This window comes from Planococcus citri, chromosome 5 (genome assembly GCF_950023065.1).
Source record: "Planococcus citri chromosome 5, ihPlaCitr1.1, whole genome shotgun sequence".
NCBI lineage: Eukaryota > Metazoa > Arthropoda > Insecta > Hemiptera > Pseudococcidae > Planococcus > Planococcus citri.
In genome coordinates, this window is record NC_088681.1 from 38962803 (window position 1) to 38990277 (window position 27475).

A 27475-nucleotide genomic window follows, 5' to 3' on the forward strand; every position below is an offset into this window, starting at 1 on the left:
AGAAGAAAATTTATAAATGAAAAATTAGAGGGAATTTTTCCAAATTCACCAATTTCGAATCTGTATCGACACTGGTAGGTATACTCTAATAACTTGTTGCCTTTTCGCGAAAAATGAATACTTTATTCTACAAGCTTCTTAATAAAAATCATTGACCTTATCCTGCTATAGTTTCCTTTTCCCTAACCCTATTCTTTTTACTTCCTCAATCTGTACGTGTAAATTAGATCGCAATCTAATCCCAATTAAAACATTGGTATTCGCTTATACGAGAAATCCCATTCAACTTTAATGTTATGGTAATTTTCATAATTTGCGCTCGAAAGTAAGACTTGTTTATTTACTGAACATTTTACACTCGATTTGTGTACATTAATCGTGTATACACATACATTGTTGCTATAGCTTATTAAAAAGCGAAGCATTTTTGCAACAATTATAACGATGGTAGCGATAAACTTGCACTGTTGCATATTATTTTACTCTGTGGCTCGTTCTCGTAGTCGTCTTTATGCCAAGTTCAATAACCAGTTCACGATGTACTTAGAGTAGGTTTATTACATTGAGAAGACAAAAAGGGAAACTGAAAAGTAACATCTACAAGTATAGTATAGCATCACTAAAAGAACCGATAAAAATGCTGTAAGCAGACCAACACGTAGATTACGAACCGGTCCTCTGCACCCTGTACAATGTTCGCATATTGAATTGCGATCCGGATCCCTGTCACAGTGTCCCATGGTATATCGCAACCAGTTACCCTAACGTCTATCTACCCTGTTTATTAGCTATGCGGTTTCTTATAGGTTAGGTGCCTAGCTGTTGGGAATTTCAGGATGGGGTGGAGGGTACTGGTACATTAGGCGCGTTCCGCTGTCGTGCTCCCGTTTTTTTCCTTCTCTGAGGTGTAGGTTTAACGTAAAATCCACCATATGTTGTAAGTTGTGCGTGTCAGTTCGGTTTATAGAGGAAGTTGGATTAGTATTAGTGAATTTTATCCTACATTTTTAGGTACACGTGATGGTGATAGATTCTGGACGAAGAGAAGTGACTTGTTGCGAAAAAGTAAAAGTTGTAGGGGGTTATTTTCATTTTATGAGGAATATTTTGTCACTTACCAGTTCCATAGGACCATTGATGCACTCAAACGACTGACATATTTTTGTGGGAGCTTTTCTACATTGATAAAGCTGACCTACAATTAGTATGAAGACTATGTCTTTTGGCGTGGATCGTGGACAAAAGCCTTTCCTCCCCATTATCGTCCTCAAAGGCTCAAATTTGGCATGCTGGTTAGGCATATCTACTCCGTTATGTAAGACAAATCATGTTAGACTAAAAATTGAAAGTAAAATAAGCCATCAGATATAGGATAATCACTGATTGCAAGAGGGTTTTTGCATTTTGCTTTTTGGTCGCATCAATGTGTGTGTTGGTTGTTGAAAAATGTTATTTGTTATTCTTCAAACGTTCAAATTTTCAGCTATTGTATTTCAGCACACTGTGCATTGTTTCTCATTTCTTGATTGAATCATCATCGGATGAAGTGATGTTTGAATTTACTCCACAATTGAAATTCAAAAAAAAAAAAAAACTTAATCACAATCATTTTGTTGATACCTATGCCTGTGCTTTTTGTTGATGGTCTATTTTTTATTGATAAAACAAAAGCTCAAGGATAATCTACTTGTAGGTCGATAGATTGTTACCACCCTAATCTACATAATAACCAATTATTATGTGGTAGCAGTATTCCTTAGAAAATAAATGTCGACATTTTGTCAAAACTTTTTCAATAGGTACCTCTAAGTACATTGGGTGTAAAGCTACAAATAGATACTAAATTACAAACAAGTAAGAATAAGAAATAGCTTGAAGTTGATTTTAAGTTTCTTTTTTCACCAAAAATTAGCTCATTTTACGGTATTTTTTAGCTGTCAAAAATTTCCAATAAATATCGATATGAAATTGTCGATATTTTGATAATATTAATATCCCAAAATATCAATAAGTAATGTTGCTTCACCAGTTTTACAGATGAAATAAAACAACTTCTTTCATTTTTTAATCAAAATATACTTTTCTAAACCTAATACTTTTGATTCTGAAATATCAATACTTCTTATTAACATCTCTATACAGTATACCCGCTTACTGTAAAGTGACTTATAACACAAACCGATTGAAAAAAGTGACTTTTTTTTGTCAAACATTTTTACATGATCAGTTTTTTTTTACTAAATATGTAGTCATTGAACTAAAATTTTGCAAAAATTGAGAGAAACAGTGTTGAAAATATGTTGAAACTTCATAATGTTATGAAAAAAATATTACAAAATGATGTCAATCAGAAAAAACTTCTGAAATTTCAGGAAAATTAGGCACAAACTGGGTGAAAAAGTGTTAAAAACATTTTAAAATTATATAAAAATTGTGAAAAAACACATTAAAATCAGTTAAAAATTATAACATTATCCAATGCTCCAATCATGATAACTGATGGAATTTCTATGTAATGAGATATAAAAGATTGGTTCTGAATGATTTTATTAACATTAAGCGATTGATAACATTAAGTATGTGTTATACCTACCCCTACTGTACACGCTGTCACCTTTACCAACTTCAAAGGCTTATTTTCAAAACATTTTAATTTGTGTTGTGAATGTTAATGAAGTTGAAAGTTCTGCACTTGGGTGTAGTATATTTTCATATCAAGATTTGAAATACTTATGTCTCTTGTTTTAGCCACTTTTATGACAAGAGTTCATCAAACCTAAAAAATCTCTCTGTGCCCTACTGGCTACACCCTTTGTGATTATATTTTGCAAAAGCTTAACAACAAATCCATAAGATTAAAAAAGTGGAGCATATATTGGCTCATATTTTGCCTCAACTTTTTCTTATTTATGCCCCACTAAAAATGGGACAGGACTTGTCAAAGATTTGCTTTCAATAATCAGTTGCGTAGAATGCGATTATGTCACATTATCACAAAATTGGCCCAATTGGGTATTTTGCTTTGTTGTAATCCACAAAAAATTGATAAAATTGACTCCTCATTTACAAAATAGTTTTGAGTGGGATGGGGGGCATACAGTACACTAAAGTGATATTTATGTAAGTCCCATTTAAAAAATTGAAAGCGTTTCTGTTCACTTCTAGCTTGGTCTGGGCCTTTGAAAAGTCAATATTAGATCTGATCAACTCTGAACAGGTCTGATTTGATCAAAACTTTGACCTAGCTAAATCTGATTACATTTAGTCAAGTCAAATTGTATCCATGGAATGTTTGGATCTGATCAAATCTGATCCTAGTCCTGAGCCAGACGAAGTACCTGTGCTACTAAATTAAATTTAAGAATGTTTCCAAAAAGCCCTAGGCAGTGATTTGTACAAATTCCTTCTTGAAAAATTTCCAAGACTTTGAGAAGGGTGAACTAACACACCAAACCTGAAACTATAATAGTGATTATCTGGACAAATTTTGACCTGACGTCATTTTTCTGAAATATCAAAAAATTAAAACTTTACTTTATCGAATCACAAGTGTGGCAATGTGTGGCACCTATCCTCATTACTTCACAAAGTTCCATAATTCAAACAGGACAACTCTGTAAAAGGAAACATATTAGTAAAGCAAAGGGTATAAGCTTGTAAAATGTAAATTTAGACCTACATACGAATTTAATCAAGGGGTGTTCGAGCTTGTACCACGTACCTAAGAGGAAAGGGGATACCAGATGTACATTACACGGTAGTGTATCCATATAGCCAGATGTTCGGGGTAGCACGTTCGTTGGATGTTCATGTGGGTGATAGACAAGTGCGTTTACGTATAGAATTTCCCATACTTGAAGTGCCTGCAACAACAAATTTCTACATCTTAATAGCCGCATAGCGAGGGGTTGTAGCGATATGGCCCTGCTAGGTAGTCGGAAACCGGAACTGGGATCTCACCTCGCGCGCTAATGCACTCAGACGATAGACAAGAACAATATCGATGATAATTATTCGCGCAATGTCCGAACTCTATAAAAACGCGACCAAACTGTCCACCTGGAAAACTTAATTATTTCCTTTGCGTTCTCCAGTGCCAGTAGTGCCAGTAGTAGACCATATGGATACGTCTAGCAACGGAAATCAATAGTTTGCCTTAGCATGTTTGAAATTAGTAGCGAGAGCGAATTACACGAATATGGTTTTATCGCATATTGCTCATTGCTGCAGTGCAGTGGTCTTGATCGTTATACGTAGTACGTAGATCATTATTACATTGTACAATTACACATATAAGTACAACGGAACATTGGCGGTATTCGTTATGGAAAATTACTACAGACGACGTGTACAGGGTAATTAAAATTACTAGAGACAATGTCATCGATGAGGGTTGCTGAGCATACAAAAAAGCCAAGCGGCTGCTCTTTGAATTTACTACAGCAAGGTGTTAGAAAAAAAATATGATCCGTTTGCCATTATAAGTATCTCTCTATACTGCCCCTACCTGCAAACAAGTAACCGACAAACGGGTGATTTACACGTCAAGACGATCTCGCTTTCTAAGGTACCTACTACCTATACTACCTGTAAACTCATCATCGATAATATGTACCCGCATAAGACGTTCGTATCTAGGTATATAAGGCTAATATGTAAATAATTCCTCACAAATATAAATAGGTAACAGTGTCCTTGAAATGTAGACTATGACAAACATATAATATATACTAGAATTAACTAGATGAACCCGTGCCATGAAGGCCATAAGACTCCTGGATGTCTTGTGGAGTTTTACCTACTGGTACCCTTATGGGTGTAGACTTGGCACCCGTTTCTTATACTTAAGTATATATGAGGTATATATACCGTTAAGAGCACCTTACAGACTCTTACGTCAAAGGTTGCCCCCTACTTTTATCTCGTTGACGATTTATTTGATTGGTTTTAATAACCAGAGTCGTATGTAGTATGTGTGTACCTGATGTAACGATTAATTAACACGATATCGTCTGCCATCCTCCTCCATATCTTCCTACCCATCAACGTACGTATTTAGACAGATGCAATGAAAGAAAAAAAAAATGAAAATAATCGTTCGAGTGAAAAGTAGGTAAATAGAGTACATCGAAGATTCAAGATCGCGAGGAATCGGTCAAATGAAATCATTGATAAATCAGCAACAAAAAATCTGTTTTGACTGCTACACGTACGGGTCTTTAAGAAAACGATAAGAATCAAAGAGTTATAATTGGTCCGAATTTTTTATGCTCTTATGACTATATTTAGGAAATCTACCGATAGACCTTAAAGTCACAAGAATGCAAGGTACCATCATATACGATTGCCAAATACCCGGTAGTTTGGTCAGCAGTAGTTAATGTGTGTTAACCAGTAGCCCTATGATGGGAGCCTGTATGTTTGTGTACGTACGTATACTTTTATTTATTCACACGAGTAGATTGACAAGGATGTGAGATGCTGCAAGTGCGATAAAGCTCATATTATATGAGACCAGGACATACCGTATGTGAACGTGTGTAAAGAGGGTTCGATCAAGAATTTAGTTTATACTTCTCAAGTATACCACCATAATTATACGGTTCGGTTGGTTTATGATGTGGTGGTCACGCTTCGAGGAGGAGAGATACCGTGCTAAAGACTCGAGTCGCTTTTATTTAGCTCTCTAGCTGGAGATTAGATATAGGGAAGTAGAGTTTGAAGATGTTGGCAATAAGTGCGGTGAAGATGTGAGAGAAATTAAGGAAAAGGTGAGCTGAGTTCTTAGAGTCTGACTAGAGAAGTATCCCTTCGGAAGGAAATTTTTTGACCCGGACAAAGCTAATTCGAAAAAGATGGTAAAAATACATCACCAAAAAAATTCTAATTCTATGGTGCATTTTTAGATTTTAAAAAACAAATTTGGTCCAAAAATTTAAAAAAATCTGAATTCAACTGAACTGACACAAAAATTTGAAATTTGTCTATGTCTATTTTTGACCACTCGAATCAATTGGAAACAGTTTCGAACCGTTTCTGAAAGTCGAAATATCCACAATAAGAGAATATTTTTTTCTGACAATTTTTCAAAATTTTGCAAATGAAAGGGATCATTGGGTTAATTTGAGAATTTCTTTATTAGAACTTCAATTTTTTCGGTAAATTTACGCGAAGATCAATTTTGGAAATATTACGTACAATTTATGAAAAAAAATCACCTTTTGAAAGATCTTATTTAAAAAAATTAAAATTAAACATAAAAGGTGTAACATTTTTAAAAAATCGCCAGCATTTTTATTTCAATTTTGAATGGATTTTTGAACAACATTTATTTTGTAAAAATCAAGATTTTTCAAAAAAAAAACAAAAATTTTTAAAAATCAACATTTTTTTGAAATTTGAAAATGCAAAGTAAAATTATCTTTAAAAATGTTTAAAAATGCCAAATTTTGTTTTTAAAAAATGCTGAAAGAATGCATAGATGAGGGGGGGGGGGAGATTTTCTCCATTTTTCAATTCAAGTGTAATTATTTTTTTTTTCTTCTTAATCTGCCATTCTCATCGTATTTTTTAATACCAACAATTTTTTTTTGATCAAATCGATTTTGGTGCCGATTTTCTGGAAAAGGAATTGAATGATTTCATAAAATGAAGTCAATAAATTTTTATTGAAGATTTCGAATAAATAAAAAAAAAAGAAAATCCTGAACAGAAATTTATTGTAAATGCAGGATTACTGATCACTTCAGTACTTCTCAAAACATGACTAAAATTTGTAAATTTCCAAAAAAAAAAAGATTTTGGACGCACAAATTTTAGTAGACCTATTTTAACATAAATGATTTAAAATTTTATGTTGAGATCAGAAATTATGCTAGGCTTTTTTTGTAATTTTCAAATTTTCTGGAAATTTTCAAACTTAGGAAATTCAAAAAAGGTGAAAAATTTTAAGCAAAATGAATGATAAAATATTGTCATTTAATTTTGAAAAAATTTGAAAAAAAATCATTAAAATGAGGAATTTGATAAATTGAAATATTTGGAGAAATTTCTAAACGTTGAAGAATTTTGTTGAAAGCTTGGCTTTTTAAGAGATTGCAGAAGTGCTACTATCTTATATCTCATATTCCAATACGTGTTTTTAGAAATTGGAAATTTTAGTCACTATTTTCAGAAATTATTAAAATTCGTACCTAAATTTTTGACAATTTGGGGACAATATTTTCCCGATTTTGAAAAATGTTTAAATACTGAAAGCTGCTTAAAATCAAAATACATAATTTGCATTGCATTGAGAAAATTTGAAAAGTTTATCTCAAAAAACTTGAAAAATTCTACAACTTTGAAATGTTGCATCCTAAGAATTCTTGTATGATGTATTTCTTTTATAAAAAGGGGGGAGGGAGAAGAGGTAGTTCAAAATCATCCCCAAGCATTATTTTTCAAAATGAAAATCTTTCACGAGAGTTCAAACTTGAAATTAAATAGGTAAATTCATTTAAAAAATTCCATTCAGATTTATCCTAATTTCCCCCTTCTATTCCTTCAAATGTATTGCATAAATCTTCATACCTGAATTCCTTTTTTTTTTTTTTAGGAAAACGTGCAAAGTAAATGTATACTTAACTTAATCATCTCCCCCCCCCTTCTACAATTTCCAGCCACCTCGAATTTCATAGGTAGCAGTTGAGGACAAAATATAAAAATAGAAACCCTTAGCTGAAATATCTATCTAGAAAATTGACGAACCAAAGTCCAGACTTAGGTATACCTACGAGTAGATCTAGTTTTATAAAATTCCCACGTAGGTATAATTTTGATCGACGGTTGAAATATTATTTGATATTAACTCGTTTCCTCTTTTACCTGGAAAAAGTGTTGTGGGTGTTGTTGAAAGGATACCTCTACCAATGCTATTAACGTGATGTGGAACACCACCTAAAATGGTACACCTATATCTACCTAAATCTACTCGTATAAATGCAGTTAGGTTTCTACTGTGTGTAACGATTAAAGGTATATTCGCCCTGAATTTCTCACCGTGGGGATCGTTCTCTTTTTTTAGGAAGTTGGAGCAGGAGAAAGGAGGAAACAATGAAGGGAAAATGATGTGAAATGGTGTCAAAATAATGCAACGAAAATCATCGATCTCTCTTCGCCTCTTCAATATAAGCTTTAAAAATTTCAATATTTTCAAGTGATGAAGAACTTCTTTCACATACAATAGAAATATCGTGAGAAATACTGCGTACCTACAGAAGCTATACACTTCGAGTTTCCATCCAATACCAATCTACCCACCATTTTTATACCTGCAGAAATAGATTCAGTCTAAACACGTAGGTAGGTATTCTACTTCAGGGTGAAATTAATTACATCGGTGTTGGTTTCGGTGGCACCAGGCACACGACACATCTCCGGGTATGAAATTTTCAGTGCAAAAAAAAATAGCATGTACTTAGGTGCTTCTACGTACAATTTGGAATATCAAACACGAGCCGGATTAATTATGAGTACCTATAGTAATCGCGACGATGTAATTAATTTGGTAAAAAAAATAACGCCATTTAAATGTAAAGAGATGGACCAAGGTCGTCGTTTATATTTTTTTTCACGTATTTTTATACGTACTCGGTAATCATGCGGGTCAGATATTGATAGCGGTTTTAACGGTTCAGTCATATAGAGATTTTGTCCCACATTTTCGTATATATATTTTTTTCCTATTTCGATTTGTACTCGTATACAGGTTCTTAGAGGTTTTTTCGTTTGAAAAATAAATGCCACACCATAGAGACGTGATTGGAATTGAGGATGATTTTGGATAAATTTTCTTATCAATATAACTGGTCTTTTTCCGAATCGAAATGTGTCGGCTACTGCTTTGCTTTTTTGGGTACAGTGAGTTTAAAATGTAAACTTGTAAGATACATATACCATTATACCTACATTTGATGTGAGGAACGAAATTGGTTATGGGATGAGCTGCAGGGAGCCATGTTGCTCTCTATCTGTGTTTCGATCGTCGTACACGAGTGTATATTTCTCAATCGTGTAAAGCGATAATTGAAATTAGGTTTAATTAATTAGAAAATATACGACCTATGGACTCCTTCTGGTTTTTTTTTTCGAAACCTGTACCGTATGAAACGTTGTGACGTACTACGAGTCGAATCAACTGGTCTCTTCAATGGTCTATATCGATTTTTGTCGTCGTCGTCATCGTCGTATTGGTGATATCTACTCCTGCGATGCTCGATTCGATATACCAAAATTTGGTGTAAAAGAGATGCATTTTTGATAATAAAAAGGTACCTAGCTATAAAGCTATAGAGAGCTGCACCCTATAATTTGAAATATTTTCGATGCCAGTATTCTATTCTTGACGCGCGATGGCTACTTACAATGAATATCCTACAGGGACTCGTATCCTACTGCGAATAATACGCGGATAAAGGATGATCGCGTATACCATTGTTGAATATACCTTTACACAATACGTACGTTCCTATCGGTAGGATTTTTTATACACGTGGCCATCACCATATCAAATGTAGGATGATGAACGGTAGGACATAGCGTAGTGTAAAGACTTTTTGTTGAAAAAAAAATTATTTTTGCTCCAAGATATGGTATTTTTGCTTGAAATTATACAATCGTCGTCGTAGATTCCTGATTTGTATACGGGAGTTGACATAAACATCATATTCGTCGTTCTGTTTCGGTCATTCGGACCTCCTGCTGTTATTTGGGCAGGGTGGTGGGTGCGGAGGAGCATCTTTGTTCGAGGATCTCTGGGCGGATATTGATGATTGAATCCCCTCTATCTGTTGATCTGCAAAAATTTCTATACGATTTGGCAAATTTATCGACTTTTTTACTCTATTGTGGCAAAAGCCATGGAGAAGACTCGCATTTGATATTGATCCACGATCAGTGATTAGTTGATCACTGTTTGTATAGGTAGTCGCGTTGATGGTACAAACCATCGGAATTTTTCTGTCAATGTGAAAAATTTCATCGATTCCAAAATATTTCCAAGTACCATGAAATGTACACAGGCAAGCGGCGTAAAGTAAACACCCGGAGCCGGAGACTCGCGTTGATCAGTATGTGTGAGTTTGTTTAACCAAAACGAGTGTAATACGATTAGTCAACTCGCACGCCTCGTAATATTTGAATTATTTATCGCCGTTGTTGGCGATACACATACAACATACACACAAGCCATACATACTTTGTATGTACTTATTTTCACCGTGCTTCGTGCAGTACGATACTTGTGTCATCATTAATCGATAATGAGCTTACTGAGATATATTTATCGGTCTACCTATAGGTATAAATTTACTCTTTGTATGACTTAGCTGTGTATCTCTCTACCTATGCGATGTACATACATACAATGTGGAAATACGTAGGTGGATAACAACAGTGGGTGGTAAAGTTTTTGCAAATTAGATTGATGATTTTTTCCCCTGTAATTTTTTTATTTTTTTTTTGTTCAAGTGGTACATTGACCCGAATAAAGTATGCTTTATATTTGTTCGATATGATGATGGTGAATAGGTAGGTACCTAGGTAGGTGGTTTGGTGACGGTATTTTGAGAAAAATAAAACTGTATTACCAACGGATATCCTAATGATCGGGTTATGTAACGGTTTTACCAATTTCAATAGGATTGTGGGCTAGCAAGTGGTTTAGAAAACAGGGTTCTATCAACTTCCAGTTCGAACGGTACCCAAGATATCGGATCTGTTTCCTGAAATATGGTGGTAGTAGTTTTTTTTTCTTTTTTGAAGGTTTTAAAGATGATGAAGTAAGAGAGAGGATGCTGAGACGAAATCTAAAGTGTCTAATGTACATATGAAGAGTGATATTCCAAAACTCGCTTTGTCCATTTTCACAACTTTTCAGGAAAGAGGAAAAACAGTTTCCCTTTAAATGGGCAAATTGGCTTTTTAGGCGAGTTTAGCACTTTATTTGGGTGGATTTATGATGTAGGAGTGTAGGTATACACTTCATCCACTAAATACTGCTGAAAAAAATTTCAATAAAAATGGACAAAGCGCGTTTTGGAACATTATTTTTTTTTTAACTTTTAGTGAATTGGCTATTTAGGTGAGTTTAACACCTCATTTTGGTAGGTTGATGATGTAGGAATGTGAGTTAATACTTCATCTACCAGGTACCACTGAAAACCCAACTTTGATAAAAATGGACAAAGCGAGTTTTGGAATATCACTCTTCATATGTAGGTAGGTACGCGTAAGTAGTTCGATCTTTGTTTCAAAGATTATACCTAATGGGTGTCATGTGGAGTTGATTTGGTGAAATTGGGATTTCTCGTCCAGGTTAGTCGAGGCAATGAGATTTTTGCCAGGAAATGAGTCATTTTTTCGGAGCACTGGATGGATCGGATGAGATATTCTTTCGAGTAGATCTGATTTTTAATACGTTTCGGGTGGTTTTTTGCTAATGGAAGTTGTTGAGAATAGATCATGGCGAAGGATTTGAATTTGAGTGATAAATGAGGCAACAATCCAAATAAAACTCAGTTTGTCCTTAATCAATTTTTTAAAATTCAATTTCATCCATTCTCGAAGTGAATAATATTATTTTTTCAAATTTTTGAATCATCATTAGAGTTCATTACAATTTTAATTGAATTTCAACGTACCACCTCCTCCCATTTCAAGATCACACTTTCGTTTAAGCCACTTAAATCTCATAACCATACTTTCGAGTCGAAAATTTGACAAAAAAGTTGAAAAATTCAGACAAATGTAATTCTCGAAATTTATACTTTTATGAAGTGCCCTAAATTCGACCCCCCTCTCCATTGTTTTGGCAATTTCAAGATTTTGTGTTTTGCCACAGACATGCCAAAAGATAAACCAAAATCGTAAGAAATGGGCCGAAGTTTCCAGTAAAATGTTCTAAGGTACTTTTATGTTGATATGTCGAGTAATAAATATCTGTTTTAACATCTTCAGACTTTGATTTTGGTGTTTTTTACTCATTTTAAAATTTTAACACGTTTTTTGAGGGGGTCGATATTAGGGTCACTTTTTTTTTGATAATTGACCAATTTTCATAATTTGTAAAAACGTTCTAAATACTTTATATTCAGGTAATAAGTAATAAATATTGGTTTTAACTCCTTCAGACTTTGATTTCGGTGTTTTTTTACTTATTTTTAACACGTTTTTTTAGGAGGTCGATATTTGGGTCACTTTTTTTTTGTTGAGTTTTTGAACTTTTTCGGAAAATGAAAAAAACATAAGCCTATAGTAAATGAAAATGTCGGGTCTTGGGGCTTTGGGATGTTGAAGTAGACATATCAAGCTATCGTTTTAGCCATCACCGACATTTCCAGCTCAATTTGGCTCCGACCCGAGAAATTCAAAAAATAAACTAGGGGGTCGATAATTGGTACCTTTACTCTTACTTATTCAACTTATATACTCAACTACATATTGAAAATTTTTAATCTGATTCTTCCTCTCACCTCCCCCTCCCTCTTCTCTTTATACCTTCATTGCAGACGAGAAAAATGATTCGAAATTCAGAATTGGTGATTCAAAAAATCAAGTCTGCAAAACTAAAACTGAAAACTGGAAAATGAATCGAAAAAACAAAAATTGAAACTAAAATTCTTATCGGTTTATTTTTATTTTTTTTTACGTACTGAAGCCACCAAAAATAGTACATACCTTATTCGCTCGTTTCTCGTCGAGTCAATCGTTCTTTCTCGACTTTCTCGTTCTTAAAATTTCTATTTTCAATTTTTATTTCAATTTTTTCGTTTAATAATTTTACAAAAAATACAAAACTAAAACTGAAACTATAAAAAGTGTAACTTTTGTCCTTTCAGTTTTGCAGTATTGCCAAAAACCTGCATTTTGACACACACATCTATCGTATTTTTCCAAAATATTTAAATTTGACCCCTCGCCCCTTTCTCCTTTTCTCCTTTTGAGACTTAATTTATGGTTAAGGTTGAAAAACAATTCAAAATTCAGAGCTCATCCTGCCCAAAAAAAAAAAAACGAATACAATGAAATCCATGACATTTTTTCAACAAATTTAAGGGCAACCCCCTCTCCCCCCCGGAAATTCGATTTGACATAATTTATAGCAATACAATTGAAAATAAATACCTAATTCAAAATTTTGAACATTATTTTCATTGAGACCAATCCGGAATTGGCACTCAAAAAAAATCAAAAAATACCAACTGCATAAAATTCGAATATTTTGATTTTTAAAATGATTAGGGTTTTTTAGCCATAATATCACGTTCTCGTACAATTTAATTAAATTAGAAAATTTACTCAATGAATGTACAATTTCTTCTTCCCCTCCTCCCCTCTCTAAATTCCTCAGTCAATCGTATAGTGAATTTTTTCAATTTTCAAAAGTTCATTATGGGTGTTTTGATTTCATTTCGTTTCAAGTTTTAAATCCACATATTTTAGAATTTTAATTTAAGCTGATCGAATTTTTTTGCGTTGTATTTACCCCTCCCCTTCCCTCCCTCCCTCTTTCCACCCCCTCCTCCCAAAAAAGGATATTTTTTCATTTTCTTTGTTTGTGAAAGTGGTAGAAAATTAAAATTATGAGGATATGAAACTTCCTTTTCTCGATCGCCAGTTTCCATATTAACTACATCCAAAAGGTTTAAAATCGGAAGTCTGCAAATACTTATGCAAGTTTTACGATCTGATACACAACGATAGAGTATCCTCGGAGGAGTAAATCCCCTCAGGACACGATAAAGAAATCGAGACGACGAAATCCACGTGTACGCAGAAGTGTCATAAAGTTAGCTAATTGTGATACCTCTCGAGGGAATTTCACAATAAGAATAAAAAGAAGCCATTCAAATGTACAGTAGGTCTGTCTTATGTATTCCTTTTTGATATTTTTTCAACATGCTAAGATGATTCTCATGTACCTTCGAGTTAGTATACGAGTACTTACCTATAGGTTAACCATTCATTTTGAATTTTTTATTTCAGTTTACTTTGTCTATAAAATTCGTTAATCTTTGACCTTAATTTTATAGATAGTCGTTTAACGGACCGAAATGCACGTGGGTCCAGTTAACCGGCTTCTATTTATATATGTATTATCAGGGTGTCGTACTGGATTTGTGTATTGTACCCCTTTATAGCGAAAAATACTCGGATTAGGTATTTAAAGACTGGTTGGAGCTGAAATTCGGGTGCTTAGATGTGTTCAACACTGATCAGACTTGAGATCTCTGCAGAGTTTAGGCCATATTCTATCCTTATGGGGTTATTTAAATTATTTGGGTGTTCTTAAGTTCACGTCTATTCGGATTTATCTGGCTTAATGGATGGATTTACCCAACCAAATGCATACGAGACAGATTTTAACTGCATTTTATCGACACGAGCGAATTACCCTTTAAATAATTGTGCCATTACTGCGACGTACTTGATGTTTCATTTTTGAAAATGTACATACATATTTATTTACTATGTAAGTACACCATAATCTCTCGGTTTCTTTCTATCTATCTGTTGCATGGCTGATATATTTTTTTATCAGTTTTATTGATCAAATAACGTTGCTGATAGAGACTGCCTGGTAGGCCGTGCTCGTTATCACGTTCACAAGCCATCAAGTTAATACCCAACAAGTCAGCGGCGACGCTTCTGGCGTGAAATGACGCGAAGGTTTATTTGATCAATGAATAAATTTTCAAAATCGTCTGCTGTACTTACATTTTTTATACAAGTACACCAGCACTTCTAAATATGTACAAGTTTACATACACACGTGCTGGATAAAAATATAATATACAGGCGACGTGTAGGTAGTAGGTACCTACGAGAAATGAGGCGTAATTCGAGAAGAAGCTGTCGCTAATTATGCCCCAAACAGAGGCTTCGGTTTGAGGATGACGATAACTACAGCTAGGGGTGAGAAGCAGTAACCGACTTCATCAATCACGTGTTGGGTGCTTTTTATCCTACGTGTGTGCGTCGGAATGTCACAGTTTTTCGAAATCGTAAAATAGGTGGCAGAAGGAGGAACTCGCGAGGTGATCTGAATTCCTTTACCGTGAGGGGGTAGCCTCGCTTTCGCGATTTTTATTCATAGGGTGTCCAGGAAGAGGACAAAGTTCTGCTCACAAAACGCCTCGCGTATTCTGTATAATTTATCTTTTGATGGTTGGTTTTTTTTTCACTCTTCATAGACTCGTGTTTGTTTTTATCGTCATTCGCATCGTTTCCCAATTTGAATATCCGTTCTGGTAGCTCAACCTGGTACGTATGAAATTTATATACATCCGTTTTGGCGAAAAATTTAATTAAATACGCCAAGCATCTCCTCTATTCGATTCATTTAACCGGATAAGAAACAAATAAAAATGCCAGAATACCTGGTCCCGAGTCTGCATTTCTTCTTCACTGGTACCAAGTTCTTCTCTATATACGTGAAAAGAACACTTCCTTCTTCGTTCACGTCGAGGATTTAGGTGGTTCGCGGTGCTAAAGCGTGTATTTCTCTCTTCGTCTAGCTTACCTTCTCTTGTAGTATGCTATTCTTATTCTGCTTTTTTCTTCCATATTCTCGGCTGGAAAGAGGGTAGAAATCATACAATACCTGTGTGCGTTGCCGTATTATTCTCATAGAAATTCCTTTTTCTATTCTTTTGCCGATTTCCTCTCTTTCTCTCTGTCTGCGTCGTCGTTGTGTACCATAGACTTCTTTTTACAACCCAGCCAAGAGGATGGCAAACATAGAGGAGTTGTCATTTTTAGTATATATTTTACCTGCTTCACGTTCACGTGTATAGTACCTATATTCGTATATAGCCTAGTATCAGTTTTGGGGCTAGAAATTTCGTTCGCGTAAAATTTAAACCGTGAGAAAGTATAAAGCGACCGGCGATAAGTAGAGGAAATACACTTGTTTGAAAAGTGCACGACTTTTACGCTTGACTGATATTTGGCCGGCTTATCTAAGGCGTTATGGTCAAATTATGTCGTGGGTAACTGGTTCGGCTTTTTTTCCTATCATTGATGCGGGTTCATTTATACCAAAGACATTAGAAGAACCGTCGCTTGTCGAGGTACCAATAGGTGAATATGTAACGATTATGTTACGTTTTTGTTTAAGGGATTGTTAAAATTTTTTTGGTTTGTCCTCCTTCCTAAGTGTAAGGTCTGCATAGAGTTCATTAGCCTTTACTTGAGGTTGTTATTTTTAAGCGTCGTTCGAGTTATTGTGGTGTGTACTTTTTTTTTCCTATAAGATTTAATACTATTATGATTTAACGACGACAGCCTAAACAAAGTACTTATTTACAAACGACTAAAATTACTCTAACCATTGTCTCGATCGAGTTTACGAGTAGAATGTATGTACTCTCTAAGACTATACGGGGAAGAAAGGGTAAACTCCTCCTCATCGTATATGGTATTAAATGGTTAACCCGTAAGAGCTCATACAATTTCAAGTCATTAAACGGTATGTGTAACAGTTTAATAATATTACAAACGTGCAGTTTAATTACCACTGAACGAGTTAAATTCATCTCCCTATCCTCCTGAAGGTTAACCGGTCTATAGCGGAAATTATACTACGAGCGTACGCCGTCTGGCTTCACTATTTGGTTCAGTTTAATATGTTTTAATTTTAATTTACGCGTACGACCAGTAAGAGTATAATACGTATGAGAATTTGTCGTCGTCTAAGTCGTCGTCGTTGTTGTTGTCGTGCTTTTTGATACCTTTGATGAGATGACTGCTCCGCGATGAGATGGATATTGCGATATGTTGGTTGACTTCCGGATTAATGTGCCTGTGCGAGTATTGTTGAGGTTTCCCTCTTGGGAGTGAGAGTGTTTGAAAAGAAAGTGGTTTTGAGTAAAGATTTGAAAATTATGAGATGGAATTTGCCAAGATATTGAGGGGATGTTGAAGGGAATGTCCAAAATGGTGAAATTGATGAGTTTTGAACATGTAATGTGAAGGCAAGGAGGGCAAATAAGTGATCCCAAGAACCCAGAAAGTGCTAGAACGAGTAACAGTTCGTACCTACTTGGAATGATTTTTTCAGAGGATGAGCAAATAATATTTATCCAAGCCAAAAGTCACAGATCAAATAAATACGGAATTCAAAGGTGCAAATGTTTTGGACACAGGACAGCTCTGTGATTAAGAAGACTAAGAAGAGGGAAGAGTGATTGAGTATCTGATCACAACTCTAATCTGATTAGAATAGATATGGCGAGAATTGAATCTAGCGACCACTTAGATCAGGTTAGATCCACTCAGGTCACCCCCCCCCCTCTATGAATCTGATCAGATCTGTACAGATCTAATTAGACATAGAAAACCAAGAACTAAAAAAACAGAAGAAGTTGAATGATTTTGGTCGAAAACTGACAGTTTCAACTGAAACTTGAAATTATTAAACTGAATAAAATAAGTATCGGTTTCCTATCAATGCTTTTCTTAAAAATCGTTATTGAATTTTATCAAAATGGTTTTCTGAACATTACTCAAAAGTGATGAAATCTCAGTTAAATTCAACAAAATTGAGCAAGAATTGCATATAGCATTGTTGAAACATTTTTTAAAACAGTGGAAATCCCCCCCCCCCCGAAATGAAAATTCAATAAAATTTTACTACAATAAATAAGAAAGTGTTATTAAAATGTTTAAAATGATCTTAAAACACTCAGGAAATCATTAAAATCACTAAAAACCGCCATGAAAGATAAAATCAGTAAAATTTGGAAAAATTCAGCCAAAATTGTACAAATCTTTCTTAAAATTACTTAAAAACATGAAGTTGATGAAATTTTTAATGAAATTGAAATTTCATGAAATGAGTTAAAAACACGTTGAAAAAAGTTACCAAAAAATTCATGAAAATTTATTGAAATTTACCAAAAATGTATAAAAAGAATATCAAAAAACACTTTGAGTAAAAAAATTAAATCATTAAAAATTGACTAAAATTGATGAAATTGGAAAAAAATTGCAACTTGCAGATACTGGAAAAAGCATTCAAGTCACTAAAAATCTGTTGGCAAAAATAATTAAAATTGTAACAAAATTTTCTGAAGGTGCATGAATGAGTATTGAAATTTTGTTTTATGTAATGAGATAAAAACACTCCATGAAATACAATAAAATGGCCAAAAAAATTATAGAAAGTTCTCTGGAGAAAATAATTGTGCTTGTTCGGATCTGACCCCTCCCCCCTCCCTTGAGTCTGATCAGATCTTCTCTATTGGATCTAATCATGTCTGAACGGCTCTAATCTGATTATATCTTTGATCAGACGTGATCAGATCCAATCATTTTTGGCTGAGTTTATTCCTTCTGATAATTTTTTAAAATTAGAGAAATGAAACATAGAACATGTTGAGACTGTGATTTATATTAGATTTCATTTTCACGACTTCACAGTCATTTTCATTGCCAAGAATTTTTTTGGTGCAAGTAGAGATAATCTGGCCTTTCTTGAACCCCGTCATTGCTGCTAAGATAAGCACTACAGAGGAAAATTAATCCCTTTTGAAAATCTTTACCGAGCTCAAATTGAACTAGATAAGGTACCAACGTAATCCCAATACCCTTGATGTCCACTCGAAGTACTTTTCATTGGCTCGAGATCCACGAACGCCACACGCTTCCACCTACCACATCGTATATTTAAATGATTCTAGTAGAAAAAAAAATACCCAAAAAGACTCGAAAGGAGATCCCATCGCGATGTCTTTCAATATAAAAGGATCCACAAGACGATACCACAACACAAAAGACCCCGCGTTGACATAAAGAATTAGCCGACAAAATGAAAATCCTCGTAAGAATCGTACGAAAAAAATGTGTAAAAAAAAAACAAAACCTATGTAGATAGGGTACCTATACCTAATACCTTGGTATTACTTATTTTGTTTATCAATTTATTCAGGCGATAATGCCCATTTTCTAGAACCTGATAAATAGGTATACGTACGAGTAAAAAAAAAAAAAGCTCGACATTATCTGCAGACATTGAGGTAGGGGCCCAGCAAATTGATGGGTACATTTTTATGCTCAGGTACCCCAGGATTAGTTTTCGAGACGGTACGATGGAGACGAATAAAACGCATACGCGGTTGTGAAAAAAAGCGTAAAATACTCTCGTCTACAGAGAACTGAGAAGAGCTCGCAACGCAACGGCTACGAGTAAAATAAATTACTAACACAATAATAATAACAGATGGGTCCTATAGGTAGGCAATGTTCAGTGTTCACTGGTTTGTTATTTCTAACAAAAGCCAAAGAATTCCGGTTTTTTGAATTAGATTCGACGTGAATTCTGAATTAAGTCCTATAACCGAGGACTTTTGCCGCTTAAGGCAATTTCACGTTAACGTATTTTTTACTCTCGTCTACTTTTATCATAAAAGAGAGCTATATGCGAACGTGAAATTATCTACCTCTATCTCTATCCAGTACCTATCCATCGTGTTAGAGGGCTTCGTTATGGCGAAAAATGCTCATTTCTTATTTCCACTTGTAACGAGATCTTTTATTCAATTGAAATTCGAAACTCAACGTTAAGGGTGCTTAATTCGGTACCTGAATATATTTTTTTTTGATCATCTATACCTATTTACTTGTGGTCAGAAGAGAAGCAGGGGTTGTTTAATGTTAGCGCCGGCCGCCATCTAGACTATATTATACGATCGTGACGAGGGAACCGATTAATTAAATATTTGGTTAAGAATTCCCAGAATTGGAAATATGTCTTTGTATGTAGTATCTGACCTATCTAACGTTTACATAAACGATGCCGCCGTTAATTGGAATAATATAGGTAGTCAATGCTGATGGGTAGTTAAAAAGGGTTAAATTCTTCGGTATCACTGAAAGTTTATTTTCATTAGGTACGAGTATATAAATGATTCGTCGCCCGCGAAAAAATCTATGTGTATAATGTACCTAACCTACCCATTTGTAATATAAACATAACCTGATGGACTTGGTTTTCTGTTTTATTTTTAGAAAACGTGACTAAATACGTCTTGGTTTCATCGAATTCTCGAAGGATCAATTGCAGTCGTCGTGTTTAGACAAAAAACAGAATCACTTTCGAATATTTTTGGCATGCGATGACAAAATGAGTGCAGGAATACAGAGAAACGACATTCAACAATATTGCACCTTGGAAGATGCTTCAGTTAAATCTTTATCAAATAATTATATGCAGTTCAGCCCCACAAGTTCGACAGATTGGTGGGCACCTATTAAATCAGGTAAGCAGCATTCCTAAATTTATTATTGTAAGTCTTTGTACTGCTGCAGCAGTAGTCTTGACTCACCCTATCCTTACTTCATTGAAGTCAGAAAAGTTTGATAAGCCCCTAAATATTTCAAGAAGTCTGAAGTATGCTCCTCTTTCTCAGATCTTCTCAAAAGCTCATTCTGGTGTTATTTCTGAACACCGATGAAGTCACAATCTTGTGAAATGTTGCATGAAAATCAAAATGCGAATCTCTTCAAAGTTTCTTGTCAATCATTCTGATTTCTGATTGAGCAGAAGTTCTCCTCAATGCTCAGTAATGAAGTGTTGCCCCATTCATTTTTAAATGAACAATTATTTAGGCTGAAAAGGTTCTAAATAGTTCCATTCTGTTTTTTCTTGATCAGATCACCTTAAAGACCTTGCATTTTATTTTGAAATTTGAAATCTCCAAGACCTCGGTGGAAAGGACACTTTGCATTTTACCAATCACAGATTTACTCCCTCCAAAATCGGTTTTTGCTTCGTATCTCCCGAAAAAACGATTTTTAGCGAAAAATGCTTTGGTTGAGTTTTACTGAAAATTTTATTGTTCATCTGGGTGTCATGCTTATGCAACAAAATTGACCCAAATCACTTCTACAGGGAAGGGCAGAGGGAGGGGATACCTCAGATTTTCCATTAGTGTCTCTAAACTTTTATCGATGTTGCAACTTGCATGGAAATCAAATTATGAGTGTCTTCAAAGCTCCTCATCACTTTGGTTAAACAAAAATAGGTAATTAATCCTGACTTCTGAGTATGAAGTTTGTCCCATTTATTTTTTGATAAACAATTTTAGGCTGAGGATAAATCCAACTCAAATGCTGTTTCTTCTAAATTATGCCCTTAGACACTTGACATTTCATTTTGAAATTTGACTGTACCAATTACTGATTTTGTCCCTCCAAAATTGGTTTTCCTTCCATATCACCTGAAAAAAAGATTTTTTGACAAATAATGCTTTAGTTGAGTTTTACTGAAAATTTTTGTTTTTTATCTGGGTGTCATGCTTATGCATCAAAATGGACCTAAATCACTTCTAGAGGGAAGGGCAGAGGACGGGGTTACCTCAGATTTTCCCTTGGTGTCTCTAACCCTTCAACGATGTTGCAACTTGCATGGCAATCAAATTGTGAGTGTCTTCAAAGCTCCTCCATCACTTTGGTTAATCAAAAATAAGTAATTAATCCTGACTTCTGAGTATGAAGTTTGTCCCATTTATTTTTTTATGAACGATTTTAGGCTGAGGATAAATCCAGCTCAAATTCTATTTCTTCTAAATTATGCCCTCAGACACTTTACATTTCATTTTGAAATTTGACTGTACCAATTACTGATTTTGTCCTTCTAAAATTGGTTTTCCTTCCATATCACCCGAAAAAACGTTTTTTGACGAAAAATGCTTTTAGTTAAGTTTTACTGGCAGCCGTTCTGTTGTCTATCTGGATGTTGTACCTACTAAACTGATGAAACAAAATTGACCTAAATTTACTTCCAGAGAGGAGGGAATATCTGAGATTTCCACCAATACTCATATTCTCAAAAATTAGCGGTACTCTTTGCAAAAAATACACTCGTCCTTCAGCTATATTCTCGAAACATAAGTTGTTAGGCAGTTCGAGGATTTCCTAAGAGAATTGCATCCTCCGAACCCTTGTTGGATGAGCTAGCACGATGCAGAGTGAAGTAATACCTTTAGAGGGAGTTTCGGGGCCTACTTATGGTACATCGCTATTCGTACATGAGCGCATATGTTATCACACGAGAGAGTAGAGAGAAGAAAAGGACAAAAGAGAGAGATGAAAAAAAAAGGGATACGCACTCGACATTTTATACGTATAAACACAGAATCCGAGTACACGATGATATACCTGAAGTACGTATCCTCACGCACGATCAGTAGTGAACCATATGTTGCCCGTTGCTTTTCACTTATACATATTATATGGAGAGACGCGCGTACTATTTTTTTCTTCTAAAAACCACGTCGCGTCGTCTTGAGGGCGACGTTCGAGGAGTGTGGCGTAGCGGTTACGCGTATATCGCCCGACGAATATTTCTTTCGTACGTTAAGTAAGATTTTGGATACATTGAGCATATGGTGATAGTTTAAGTACACCGGAGCAGGAGCACACAGATGGGATCCGTCTGGCTGTACCGCTCGCAAATGCTACAAGGTAGATACCGTCTGTGATGTACTCGGGTTCCTTCACCTTTTTTTTTTTCTCATTTCGTACCTATCTGTGGCCCTTTTCTCTCGTTCCCCTTTTGCTCGTTTGATAATTTTTACACTAATTTGATTAATCGTCGTATCGAATACGTACCGTCGTACCTATGTACCAAAGTTACTGATGGACTTAATTTTTTTGTCGTATAGAACTTTGCTCGCCTAAAGACAGTTGGTCTTCGGATTCGGATAGCAGTCAGCAGACGCTCATTGGCAATGGTACCGATGGCAGTTTACAAGATATGCAAAGTCCCGAATACTCGCTCAGTTTAAGCTCAACAACCGATGACTTAAATGGTTCTAAAAAGAAGAAAAAGAGCAAAGATACTCCCGCTGTTAATAAACCGGCTCAAGTGGTCGCCAGACGTAACGCCAGAGAACGCCGCAGGGTGCAGGCGGTAAACGGAGCGTTTCAGAGGCTAAGGAAAGTCGTACCAATCGAAGAAAATAAGTAAGTTTCCGAACCTGCGTTGGAATAGTTTATAAAAATAGCGAAGCGATGAAATATCGAAAATGGAAATCATTCGAAATGATAACGATGATCGTCTCTGGTTTATTTGCTATGTTAATGCGAAAAGATTTATGAGAATTGGCGTATATGATTTTTGTTCGCACGTTGAGAGGCGTTCCAAAACAAAGCTAGCCTTTAATTTGCCATATTTATTGTGTTGATTCATCGATACAGACAGAAAACGTCGTCGTTTTAGTATTTTAAAATTATTACTATTAAAGCAGCTGCGTGTCGAATGATTTCCTCAAGCTACAACACCGACCTGTTGTTAGTGTTGCATATATTAAATATTAAGGAATTAATTTTTTAATTGTTGAAAGACCACCTTGTTAACAGTTTGTTGTTTTCTCTTATTTGCAGAAGTAAAAGAATGAGTAAAGTTAAAACGTTACAATTAGCTATCGAATACATTAATCAATTACAAGAATTATTACAACTTACCACTCATCATACGGTAAGTGTTGGCTATTTTTAAAATCCAACGTTTGTCTAAATTATTTAATAATTTTCAAGTATATTAATAATCTGTTTCTAATTTTTCAGAACGATGCAGATTTATTAGCAGATATATTCTCAGATTTTCAACAACAACAACACGTTAAATTAGAAGCAAACGAATATACCACTTTCAGAGTACCAACATCGTTTTATAATCATTTAATCGGTGAAAATGGTGAAAATTGACCATCTCTAGTTAAATATGAAAAAAATTCTTCCTAATGGCGTATTCAGAAAGAAAAACTCGAGTTTAAAATGACGCACAATGTAATTGGTGCTTTCAAATATGTGCCTTTGTTTGTTATTCGCATTTCTTTTATTGTTCTTATTTTGTACCTATGTTTTTTTTATTTAAATGGGTAATCTTTTTTCTCCTTTATAATGTTCAAACTGCAATATCTACATATTCAAGTATGCACGTAGGAAGAGTTGATTTTGAATTTCACTTTATTGTGTAAATTATTAAGATACTTCTAGTCATTTTATTTTTATACATTTTTTCATCTTATATACGATATTTTTTTGTTATAATTCTTTTTGTAGGTATTTTTTATACTTTTGTATGCCGCCTTTTTTTTGTTACTTAAAGAAACGTTTAGTATAAAAGAATTTCTAGTATCTAATCGGTAATAATATTTTTAAGATAAAATTCAACAAAATATTCATCTATCTACTTAAATTTGTTTCGCGACTAAAATCTTTCATATAAAAACTTACTCAGGTGTATCAAAATTGTAGTTCCTATGTACATTTATGATGGCAAATTTTTTACTTATACTATTTTTTTCACGTACTATCGTATAATAATTTGACGCGTGGATCAATTACTAACATGGTTCATTAATGTCCGAAGCGTTCGGTATTTGAATGTCAAATTTAGTTAAACGATGTGGGTACCATCATATTCATTATGCAGAATTTATAATCTTGTTAAATTTAACGTGCAAAAAATTTCGCAGTAATTTTCTTCCTGTCGTTGATGTATATGTTTTGTTTTTTATTTTTGTTAATTATTTATTCAGTGTTCCCCCCGTTTGTACATAACTTACTGTGATTTTTGTTTAAAGTAAATGTATCGTGTCTACCTCTTCGCCTCTGTATATTGGCGAATTTTCTACTTCGTTCTCAGGAAATTAAGAACGTAATGTTTGTTGTTAATTAGTTTTTAAGGTCTTGGTAATGTTCAGGTTTATACATTAGGTGTTCGTAAATGATGATGAATGTTCAAAAGTTTAAAGAACTCGGTTTTTTGAAAGTTTCCATTTTGAGTTAATTTATTTGACCTTTTTTTTTCAACTTTCGATTATTATAAATATATGATGTCTGAAGTATTTAAGAAATTGATGTAATATTACGTTTTAAGTTATCAAACGAAAAGACATACAATTATATGACTTCGGGATATTAGATTAATTTGTTTCCGTGTCGAAATAATTCTCAAATATTGTGCTTAGTAACTGATTTTGTTGATCCTTAACTTCATGAAACGTACTTATTAAGTTGAACATATACCTACCTCAAATATCTGAAATAATCCAATAATTATTATTAAGGTCGGTGTGGGTAATTATGAACAAGATATTTTCCTTACTTTAAAAAAATTTCAACCATATGAAATTGATCCTTTATCAGTCTTTTAAACTTCCAACTTTCAGATATTCTATTCCAAAAATTCGGTTTCACGGGCAAACGGGCTAAATAGCTTTTCAAAACTGTTAAAAATTACTATTTTGAGGTCATTTTCAAACATGAGTGGGTAGAAAAATGTTTAAAGCGTGTTTACAACTATCCCAGTTAATTTTTGAAAATCAAGCTAATTGTAAACACTTACTTTTCAAAAAAATTGCTAAACAATAAAATTGTAAAGCGTGGAGGTCATGCTGAGGAAATATTCAAGAAACACTGTTTACAAAAACGTCAGTATAAAGAAACTGTCCAAATGAAACATCTGCGAGATGAATTTGGAAATTACGAAATTTTTAAGAGCCTATTCAGATTGCTCAGACTGCCCTTATGACCTCAACTTCAATTGTAGGGACCGATTGACAAATTGCAAATATCTGATCATTTGAAGCAGTTGAAACGATAGTTTAAAATCTCTACCTACTTGTTTTCTTTCAGATGATATAAACACATTTGGTGAAAAAAGTTTATTAGAGTCGAAAATAATTCATAAAAGATACTAAAGAAACGAAATTTTAAAATTTGTTTACAATTAATTATCCGCATCGACCTCAATTATTTTGTTTTTTAAATTTTTTTTGCAGTAGTTCCAGTTCCTTTCATTTTGATCCCAAAATATTGTTACAGTTACAGATCATGTTATTTTAATATTTTTAATACCAACATTTTAGTTTGTTTCAATTTTCTAACAATAGGAATAGATCCAGTCAGTTCCTTTCATTTTTTTAAAACAAAAAAATATTAGATCATGCTATTTTAATTTTTTAAACCCAGTCACCATTTCACCAACATTGAATTGAATTAAAATTAAAATTAAATTTTGTAAATTAATTGACAATTGTATCTTCCTTATAACGGGTATTTACGTTCCTTTAGTAATGATTCTTTGGTTTGTTTGAATGCTGATTCGTTCAAGCAGAATTAAACGAATCATTCATTATTTTTATTGAACATTACCGACTACCTCAAAGTCCAAAAAGTTGTTCGCTCGAAAAAAAAATTCGCGCCTTTCAATTTTTTTCAAATATTTCTTCGAAGATCTTCGAAGACGTTTTGATTTTTCATTCACTTTAATTAATTAAAATTGATTATAGTTTGTGATTGAATTATGTTAATTTGGTTTAAATTCTTTCCACCTCGAATTCAGCATTCCGGCTGGTTATATTTTATCATTCTACCTCATTCTAGTTTCTAATTATTCTTGTTATTACTTACCAAAAAGAGATCCCTTACGATACATTTATTTTAAAATGGTTGAAAATCTTCCAACTCCTGCTGTTTTGTTTCCTTTTTAATGAATTGTTATGTTAGACATTTTCTTTTATTATGTTTCCACGTTGGTTATCGAAAAACAGTGATATAAAAGTTATAGGTACTGCATAGTTTATCATTTGCTCAAAATTTTCATGAAAATCTATACAAAAGATTAAAAGAAAAAATCCTTTCGACTGATCTCGACTTTATTTTGGTCATTTTTGTATGAAAAATCATTCCAAAGGTGTTATCAGGGAAGAGCATTATTATGCAGTGACAAGTTTGTTATTTTAGTTTAATTTCCACTTTCCAGTGTATTTATGTATAAAATTGTTAGCAAATGTAAACAATGTATATTTTCGTTGATGAAGACAATTTTTTAGAAATATATTTTTACTTTGAAATCGTCTCACTGTATTATTTGCAAATATTTTTTTCAGGGTCGAGGAAGATATTATAAAATGATGAATTTGATTACTTACCCACGAATTGTTTCGAATTATATTACGAATCTATAGTCAACATTAGTGGAAATAGGCGATATTTTTTATTCGTTTATACGGAGAAATATGTAACAGCTGTAACAAATCCGTGTTATCCGATGTTATAAATTTTCAAATGCGGAAAACACTCGACGAAGGTAAATTTATTAAAATTGCGGTAATTACAGAAGCGTGAAGATTAACTGAACCGAATACTAGAATGCATTATCTAATAAGCCGTATTGTAATCGAATTGTAGTGAAGTATTTGTCGCGAAGTATTGAACCAATTTGCGAATTACGTAATGAGAGTTTTTTTTTGTCTCTTCGACGTAGGTACCTACCTAAGGAATTACTGCATCGTTTTTTTTTCTCTGATCGGAGAACGATGGTTCAATGAACACTGAAATCTCGTTTATCGGACTGTTTATGGAATAAATATCCCAATTGTCCAGTTTATTGTGACGATGAATTAAATCTGCTTTGATTCTT

General features: G+C 33.9%; 1 protein-coding gene across 1 annotated transcript in view; it reads left to right on the top strand.

Moving 5' to 3' along the window:
- LOC135847168 (transcription factor Atoh1-like) overlaps positions 1–26906 on the top strand; it is a 29027-nt gene extending 2121 nt beyond the window's left edge. The window contains exons 2-5 of the mRNA XM_065366602.1: positions 20050–20300; positions 22707–23007; positions 23428–23521; positions 23611–26906. Of these exons, the coding sequence (XP_065222674.1) occupies positions 20165–20300; positions 22707–23007; positions 23428–23521; positions 23611–23751 (672 nt within the window). The 5' untranslated portion in view covers positions 20050–20164 and the 3' untranslated portion in view covers positions 23752–26906. The remainder of the gene's footprint in view (positions 1–20049; positions 20301–22706; positions 23008–23427; positions 23522–23610) is intronic.
- The last annotated feature ends 569 nt before the right edge of the window (positions 26907–27475 follow it).